General features: G+C 33.9%; 1 protein-coding gene across 2 annotated transcripts; it reads right to left on the bottom strand.

Moving 5' to 3' along the window:
• Nucleotides 1-3,203: 3,203 nt before the first annotated feature.
• Nucleotides 3,204-8,989, bottom strand: LOC130969794 (uncharacterized). 2 transcript variants are annotated; one of them, XM_057895683.1, is made up of 12 exons: nucleotides 8,642-8,989; nucleotides 8,422-8,532; nucleotides 7,926-8,087; nucleotides 7,029-7,247; nucleotides 6,720-6,797; nucleotides 5,883-6,331; nucleotides 5,684-5,794; nucleotides 5,113-5,600; nucleotides 4,340-4,508; nucleotides 3,930-4,169; nucleotides 3,687-3,821; nucleotides 3,204-3,592 (listed from the first exon to the last, which is right to left on the bottom strand). In XM_057895683.1, exons 2-12 carry the CDS (start codon nucleotides 8,507-8,509, stop codon nucleotides 3,461-3,463), a joined length of 2,271 nt encoding a protein of 756 aa, XP_057751666.1. In that variant the 5' UTR covers nucleotides 8,510-8,532; nucleotides 8,642-8,989; the 3' UTR covers nucleotides 3,204-3,460. The 2 variants fall into 2 exon arrangements, with proteins under 2 accessions (XP_057751666.1, XP_057751667.1); XM_057895684.1 differs by lacking the exon at nucleotides 7,029-7,247.
• Between the last annotated feature and the right edge of the window lie 443 nt (nucleotides 8,990-9,432).

The raw sequence follows: 9,432 nt of genomic DNA, 5'->3' as shown, positions 1-9,432 counted from the left end.
AATTGAATTTTAGCCCAGTGCGTCATTTTATCTTGGTAGGGGTTACGTAGATTTTCTCATAGCCTGTCTCCAAGAATCCTTTAGAGTTCGAAGAAAAGTATCAATTTCCTCGAGAGCTTGTGCGAAACATTCAATGATGGGATATGTCTCAGTGCATCACATCTCATTTCCTCGACGATAGCTTTCTTTCGATCATTCATGTTGGCGAATACGTCAGCGGTCAGCTATCATTCTCGTTGAACATCTCAAATTGTGAGTTTTTTACAAGGATTTGAAAAATTATGTTATATGATATATTTATAATACAAAAATAGAGTTGATTTAATGTGTATATGCTTACATTGTAAAGTGGCTTTTCTTTTTTTGAGATGTTTTTTTTGTCATTTTGATTGTAAGGAATAAAAAATTTGGCCAATACTTAACAACAGCGTTGAGAGAATAAAAGAAAGGCAGAGATAAAACAAAGGGAGGTAGACAAAGGATGGAAGAGAGAAAATGGTGGATAATTAAGGAACTTTTATAGGAAACTATTTTATAGTATGCTCTCTTGTTATTTATAGAAGTTAGAAAACTATATAAATGAGTGAAATCAAAATGTATTCAATTCAATTAAAATTAAAGGAATTCACATCCATAGCAATTATTCATTTTCTTTTTTTTCTCTTTAATAATTATACAATGAGTGTATTATTGTGAGTAATGTTCAATTTCATATTACTATATTAGAAGTCAAAATTCCGCTGCAGACTCAACAAGCATCAAGTGAACCTCAGTTAATTTACAAATGAACTGAAATTAGTTTAAATTTGAACAAGCAGTCAAAAAGACTCAATCATCAACAAAAACACATCAAATTCATTTCTAAATCCAAATGAAATTCAAATAAACTAAGAAATGTTAGCAAAATATTACAGTAAAAAAAAAGCTTTATATCCTAACATTCATTAAAAAAGAACAAAAATAATTACCAAGTATTAAACATACCACTTAACAAGAATTGTTCATTATACACGAATCATGCTTCTCTGCCATTATGTGAAGCATAACAGGATTACAATGAAAGATAAAGTTCACTAAGACCATCACAAAAGGTATAGTACTTAATTGACAATGAACATTAAAATGATCCCAAAGCTTTCACTAAAATATACTCACATAATTAGCAACTATTAGTAAATTCGATTAAAAATAATTTATATCTCTAATTGGCTATTCATGTTGTCTTTTGTAGCTGCATTTACATAGTTACATTCAGCTATCGTGTAACATAGTACAAAATTAAATCATTAACTTAAATCAATGAAAGAATGTAAAATTAAAATAAGGTATGCATTCACAGTGTATGGGAGCAGTAAAAATGTTCCAATGCCATTTGGGATCTGTTAAGAGATTCAAATGCAACAACAATGTTTTGTTAGTATGAGTTTAGGATATATTGTGCTGATACAAAATTCAGTTTTTCCTTTTTTTTTTAATTGTGATTTTCCTATATGTGATAATAACAAGTGTATATAAAAATGGATAATTTCATATGACTTTGTCAATGTGTCATGTTTTGATATTTTAGTTAAGGCGGTACCAAACGCCAAACACAAAAATATCTATACATTAATGTGATAAAATCATGTGAAATTTTCATACGAAATAATCTACTTTCTAATAAATATTTGACTCGACTGATTTCTCGTCTTAACCTTAGAAATTATATAGTTACTCTATATCTAAAAGTTCAAACTGCTGCAAGTACATAAGAAGTTAATGATTTAGATGGTTTTAAACTTTTAATTTCAAGAAACAAAAAGCTTACATAAATGAAAGGATCATCCTTGAGCACTCCATAGGCAGAAAGTGAGAGGCTCATTAAGAAGGATGCAAGTGACAGATAAAATGGCATGTATTCAACGCTATTCTGTCATGCATCAACCATAAAAGATAAGATTGCATTGTCTTGGAATATTTGCTAAGCAGCAAGTTAATAAACATTGGAGATGATTGGACTTACAAACATGGAAATAACTGGCAACCATGAGGATCAAAGAATCTCATACTAACAACAACAATCACAAAGTTGTTCTGTTGAAGCAAATCAAGAAGCCATATACATAAGGCAATCCTGAAAATTGTTCTGTTGAAGCATTTCTGATAATTCTCTTGAAAGTTGGTCTGAACATAATCAAGAAAATGATATAAACACTTGATTCTCTCATGTCAAATAATGCTTCTCATTAAAGTTTTGAGTTCTAGCTAGGCAACTTACAAAGGGGAAACAAATAATGCAAAAGCAAAGATGTTTCCTGCAATATAGAAACAATATAAATTATTTTACCTGCAACTTCATAGACACTCACAGGGAACAATAACATCTTGATCAAACCCGAGAAAAGCCAAAAAGCATAGAAGAATTTCGAAATCTTCTGCACTTCTCCCTTCTCCTCATGTGTATAGCAAGTGTTTGATTCATCCAAATTATGAGTTGTTACTGAAAAGGGATAATTATGAAGCCATTCATTTGTCTTCTAAAATAAAGATGTCTAATCATTCGAGAGTCTGTCACTATTACTTTGTTTTTTCTTGTAATATTTGGACTTTGGTTGATTACTTGTTTTTTAATTTGATTAATTAAGTCTAGATTGTACCCGTCAAAAGAGAATTAGATTATATATGTTAATATTTTTAAAAAAATTAAGCTTAATTACAAGTGACTAAAGAGTACATTAAACTGTTTGTAAATAGAAAATTTCTATTTTCATGGTCCCGTTTGAAATTAATTGATTGACTGTGGATCTGTTCTTGAGGTCCATAACCATAAATAATAATGGTTGGGCCAAGCTTGAATTATCTTACAGCTGATTTACTAATAGAGTAATAGTTATTTAATCAAATTTATAATTTAGATCATTTTTTAAATAATAAATTTAAAAATTAATTATTTCTACTAATATGACAATAAACAATTAAATTCTTATTTACAGCTTTATTCAATCAGCATTTAAAAAAAAGGAAGAAAAAAACACAATTTCGGCTTCGATCCCACATTCACACCCATCGTCAAATAGTCAAATAATATATATTTGCTGCTATGATTATACTGTTAATTTCAAAATTTGAATATACGTCTATAACACACTACTATGTTTATACCTGTATGCTTTTTTGTGTATAATCCAAAATGCAAATCACGGGAAACATAAGTAGATGAAGAATAAGAATGAAAACTAATACATCCAACTTCATTATAATTAGATTGCTATTGTACACAGTCGAAAAGTATTATGATACATTATCTGGTGAAAAGCATGAAAAACTTCACCATTCTTGCATAACTTCTATATAGTTTCCCGTTGTCTGCCAGCATAACATAATCTAGATTTAGATGGCAAACAAATACGTAGTTTCCTGTCATTGGAACAGTGTATTTAGTATGCTGCTGAGTGCTATAATGCGAAGAACCCTACACCAACTAGTGTAGCTCTTCAATTATTCTCGTCACAAGTCCCACAGCGATTGTTCTACCTGAAGATCTTAGCGATACCCTGCCAAGAGCTTTACAAATTGAGACATCTACTACACAAACTGGCTCCTGCAAAGTTACCTGAAATAAGAAACAAGCAAAGTCATTCAAGTTTTCTGAGTCCCTAAAGTGATTGACACCAACTGAATTAGGAAGTTCTCTGTTATTTATTCACCTCAATTACTGCACTTTGCTTTGCAGTGAGACAGCGAGGTGACTTTTTGGTCACCTTACCAGTCTTTGGATCAAGTATTGATGATATTCTTGAAACCCTTGCAGGCTCCTTTGCATGGTGTATATGAAACTCCAACTGCATATATGGAAAAGGATGGTTCACTTTTTTTCCCCACGAAAAACAAAAGTTGGATAATAAAGTGCAAGGATATGCCATATCACTAATCATTATTATAGCACACACCTGAGAACCCATCAATACAGGGCTTGCACCATCCAAAACAAGCACTTTCAACTCCAAATGATTAGAAACTGCAACAGGAAAGTCAGGATGGCATAACACACCTCCTGCAATCACATTACTTCCATCAACACCTTGCAATGTTACAGATACATTATCTCCGGCCCTTGCAACACTGCAGGCATTAGAGTCACGCTCCAATGAGCGTACTGTTCCCATGACGGCTGCAGGCATAACTAAGACCTACAATTTATAAAATAGTTACAGAAAGGAACATTGTTTAAATTCATGTCATGCTAGCAGAAATTCAGTGTGTTTCAGATGACTACAAAATACTTCTAATTTAGAGATAATTAGATGTGTTCCTTCATTTTTTTTTCCGCTGAGGTCCATAACACTACCCAATTTTATACCTTTGATCCACTCCGAAGAGCTCCTGCTTCCAGTTTACCACAAGCAGACACCTGTCCAAGTGTGGGTGATTTGATGACATCACATATTGGCATTAGCAGAGGTTTCGAGTATTCTCTAGTAGGTGGTGGAAGTGAGTCGATTGCATCTAACAAATATGGTCCGTTATACCTGTTTCACAATTGACACAACCATAATTTCGTAGAACTAAGGCATACAATTGAAAAAATAAAATTAAAGTAGCTTGCTAAGAAAAGGTTATCACACCAAATACAAGCCTAGATTGTGAGGAATGGAAGTATCCAAATTACACCAAGGATGCTACCAAGCTATGGCAGTATTCATAAGCCTTCTGACTAAATTAAATAAATAAAATACAATACCAGAGTATCCGTTTGATTGATCAGTTACTTTTTCTCGTCTCAACTTGTTGCTTTTTCATTATTCTCACTAAAGGTGAATGCTAAATTCACAAAATCATGCCAATCAGCTTAATTTCATATGGCATTTAATATTTTTTTCCGTATTAATCTATCATTATATTTTCAGCGCTAAAATTTGCATAATATCAAGGAGGGGGAATAGATTTAAAAAAAAAAAGTATTACAGAGAAAAACTTGGTAGTTAATCATTTTTTTTGGGTGTACAGGTGTTTTATCATTTATTTATTTGAGCAAGTATTGCTGCTTCAGTGCCTGTCAGCATTTTATTTTCATACTCAATTTGTTGCCTGCCAAGACAAATCAAGATCAGACAGAGTAATCCGAAGGCGTACCAGCTTTTAAAACTAGCGTCAGAAGGGGATGCGACCAAATTTTGATTTTTCATTGCACTCATAGGAATCCATGACACACAAGAATCTTTGAAACCACAAGTGCGCAGAAACATTCCCAACTGCTGTCTTATATAATCAAATCGATCTTTGGCATACGCTACCGTATCCATCTTATTCACTGCAACTATAACCTGGTCAACACCAAAGCTTCTAATAAGTTGTGCATGCTCCCTAGTTTGTCCCTTGCCACCATCCATACCAGCTTCAAATGAACCACGTGAAGCATCTATGACAAGAATTGCAGCATCAGCCTGTGTTGCTCCAGAAATCATGTTTGGCACAAAATCTTTATGCCCGGGGGAGTCAAGAACCACAACATGATATTTCTTAGTGTCAAAATAAGCAACAGCCACTGTCATAGTTATTCCCCTTTCCCTTTCTTCAGAGCTTTCATCAAGCGCCCAAGCATAAGCAAAGGATCCTTTGCCCTGATCAACAAAATAAGGGAACAGATGCTGGTGCATCAGGAACAAGCCTAATGACTACAAAATGAAGCTCACCATGACCTTACCTGTATTTTGGCCTCCTTTTCAAATTTGTGCATTTGTTTTTGGGAAATCCGTCCCAATAGGTGAAGTAATCTACCTGAGAGTGTTGATTTCCCAGAATCAACATGTCCAACCTAAAATTGACAAATTTAACCATTAGATATTAGTTCCCACAAATATTATTTTTCCTAAAACATACAAAAGAATAGTCCATTGACATACAATTGCAAGATTCAGCTGAGTCAACGTATCTTCAGCTTGTTGAGGTAGCATCCATTTTTCAGGTTTGTAAGAAACTTGTGGACGAGATTCCTTTGAGTTAGTATTATCTGAATTCCCAGATCTTACGTCCACAGCTATTTTGTTGAAACTGCTGGAAAGACTTTCAGATTTTCCCTCTTTGATAGAAGAGAAATTAATTGCATCAATACCTTTGACTTCAGGCATTGCAGATGAACTACCAGCCTTTCCTTTGCTTGAGCGAATATCAAGTGTACCATTTTTCTTATTCACACTTGAAGTTTTATCACTAGTTTCCAGAAGAACTGCTGGCTTCTTTGAAAGTTTGCTCTCAGCTGACCTATACTGCCTACCCTTTTGCATTAGTGATGTTAAATTCTCTAAACTTTCAACATTTGATTGAACAGAATGGTCATTACTCATAATTTTGTCTGCAAGCATAAGAGGAAGACGAATGACTAAATATAACACTTATGAACAAGAAAGTAAAATGTTAACAGAAGAAACATGGCATAATTATTTTTTTCTTTCCTGTATCGCCATAAGGACAGTTGATTCGTGTTTACTTTAGGTCCTTTTTTAGTATTTTTATTGCCTTCTTTGCAAATGTTTTGTGTGAGGAGTGATCTAAGAGTGTTTACAGGAAGCTGTTTCGTTTTCTGATTGTGTTGTGTTGATTGCTGGGGTTTTTCTGTCTCCCCCCACCCCCCCCCCCCACCCCACCCCCCCCAATCTTTGTTCATAATTTCCTAGCATTCCAATAATACTTTTTAGACTAAAGCTGCTAGAGGCAAACCAAACTGGTTGAAGGATGGATACCTTTTGAAGCTGTTTTGGAAGAACGTAGACCAGTATAAACTACATCATCAGGGGATGGAACATCAAACTTGAAAGGAGCTGCATATAAAGAAAAAAGAGCTATATAACTGCTACTTAGAGAAAAGGGGTAAAAAATAATGTTTGCTCTCATGATAGGAGATGCAAGAAGTAAACATAGCATGCCTCATCAAACAAATACTATACTTCAAATAATAAAACTTCTTTTATTTTAGTTCTATTACTTAACACCCAAATATCGTAGAAACTGATCTAACTCTACACACATCCTGAATCAAGACTTGGGAAGACCTATGTTTAAATGGGAATGGCTTTTAGTATTAAAAGCCTTATGACATTCATGAAATTCTCCTTGAACATTCCCATGCTTGCAGAAGTTACTGGCATCTGTCTGAAAACCATCATCCTGCTTGGGAAGTAATACAACCTCTTTTGGATTCTGTTTTGGTAATGAAGCAAAAAGAGACCTGGCCAACTTGGATGCTCCAGATGTTTTGCTTATGTCTTCAACTGCATCAAAGAGATTGTTCAATGGGTTATAGGTATATCATGGCCATTGTGGAAAACCTAGCACTATGCAATCAGGGGTGTATAAAGGCAGGCATGAGTTATATTCTATGGCTCCCCCCCCCCCCCCCCCCTTCCCTTTCTCTTCTCCCTCTCTCCCCTCTCTTTCCACCAAAATCCACAAATGAAAGCCCACTCCTTTATCAGAGAGGCATCCTCCTTAAGGTACTTACACATGGCCATACAATGGGAGTTTCCTTTTCTAATTAACAAAAGCAGGAAACCCTTGATCATCCATGGTTTAAATTCTCCATACATCTAATCCTACCATCCTAGATAGTTGAGAGGAAAGAAACAAACTTAACCACTCCAATTTTTCGTCATCCACTAGCATGCTTGGCCTTCAAGGTACACATATTAACTTGTTTTTCAAAGAGATAAAAAGCTAAAAATTTTAAACTTCAAGATATTCCGATTCTTCTTTGAATATAAAAACAGCATGAACCTAGGCATTTTTGTCATCACCCATACCATAAGTCATTACAGGCGAGGGGAACAGACAATAACTTAGGCTGTGCAAAAGAAATGCTCATCATACCAAAAGACATTAAAAAAACAAAATAAAAAACCTGGCTGTAAACTAAACTATTCTATTCTTCAATTATCGGAATACCGAATTACCTGTTTGTTTAATATTGGATGTACCAGTGTTAACAAAGTCACGGCGTATAACACCACAAATATCACAAGATGTCATACTCTCATCATTGTCATACGTGCAAATGGTGCATCGCCAAACCCCAGGAGGTCTCGGTGTCTCTTGCTTTGTTTCAGGTACTTCTCCTGTTGGAGAAGAAAAACATTAGGACTTCTGCAAACCGAAAATAATTCAACAAACCACTCCAGAAACCAATCTATAGATCTTAACCGGAACTAATTGCTTAATTCATGCCACCCTTCCTTTAGTTTGATTTTTTCTCCTTGTTAATTATTATAAGTCATATGATATAACACATTAATGTCGCTGCCACCAACAGCATTGAACATGCAGGGAAAAAAATGTGGAAATGTCAAATAATTATAACTAAATAGTTACTAGCTGAACCCGACATACTCAAATTGCAAGAACATGCATAATACGCCAAAACAAACCGAAAGAAAATATATATGAACTAACCATAGTCTTCATAATAATCATCATAGTCGTCATATTCATCGCCATAATCATCGTCGTAATCGAGTCCGTAGTTTACCTTACGAGGCATGGTTCCAGTATATAATACAATTACTGACCACAAAACCACACAGAACATCAATTAGAAAATAAACAAATTTGAGAAACCTTGAAATTCAAAGAAAAAAATCTTGCTTTCAACGTAACTAAGCTCGCTTTGTACCTGTATTAGTAGGTAAGAAAGGAGGGAGGGAGGGTCAATAAAGAGTTAAGAGTTCGAGGGAATAAAAAGAGCCATGAGAAAAGGCAAGGGTTTAGAGGTTATGACGGCAGCTAAGGCGGCATTAACGGAAGGGAGAAGAAATTATACGAAGGATAGAGGAATTGATGTTTCGGAAACCCTTAAGGGGGGAATGAAGATGAAGAAGAAGGGTTGTGGAGTGAAGGAAACAGAGAAGGGAAAGTGGTACAGAGAAAGCGATAGACAGAGGTTGGTGGTGTTCCGTGGATCGGAGCAACCACGCTATGCGGCGAGCGAGATGGAGCTGTTAATCTCTGCTTCCCATATCACTCTTTCTATTGCCTTATTTTTTATCTGCTTTTTCGCTTTTATACAACTCTTAAATTTACACTTAAAAAGTATATTTTGTTTAAGAAAAATATTATTTTTAGTTTTAACGGACTGAGAGTGCAAAAACGTTGTATACAGTTTAATTATGTGTTTTCTTATAATTATTTATGCAAAGATGTGACAAATAATTATTTTTATTAACGTAAAATTATATAATCAAAGACATATTTAAAATTACTTTATACAAAATTCTTATATAAGATAATTTAATTTTTTAAATTATTTAACATATTTTTATCTATTGTTTTTGTTAAAATATAATTTTATTTATACTTTGTTTGAATTAGAAAAATATAAAAAATATAAAAAAAATAGACGAAAATATAAATTTTTTATTGTTTGGATAAAATAAAAAAGAAAAAAATAATGTAAAATTCATTAAA

Source organism: Arachis stenosperma, chromosome 3 (assembly GCF_014773155.1).
Source record: "Arachis stenosperma cultivar V10309 chromosome 3, arast.V10309.gnm1.PFL2, whole genome shotgun sequence".
In the NCBI taxonomy this organism is placed as follows: Eukaryota; Viridiplantae; Streptophyta; class Magnoliopsida; order Fabales; family Fabaceae; genus Arachis; species Arachis stenosperma.
The sequence above is the reverse complement of the archived record's forward strand: the minus strand, read 5'-3'. Positions and strand labels throughout refer to the sequence as shown.

What these genes read in the sequence shown, in the direction of transcription:
- LOC130969794 (XM_057895683.1), bottom strand. Translation starts at nt 8,509, where the DNA reads ATGCCTCGTAAGGTAAACTACGGACTCGATTACGACGATGATTATGGC. An exon ending in CCATTCCCATTTAAACATAG is followed by an intron (nt 6,798 to 7,028) that starts GTCTTCCCAAGT and finishes CTTTATATGCAG; the next exon opens with CTCCTTTCAAGTTTGATGTT. An exon ending in TTCCAAAACAGCTTCAAAAG is followed by an intron (nt 6,332 to 6,719) that starts GTATCCATCCTT and finishes TTATGCTTGCAG; the next exon opens with ACAAAATTATGAGTAATGAC.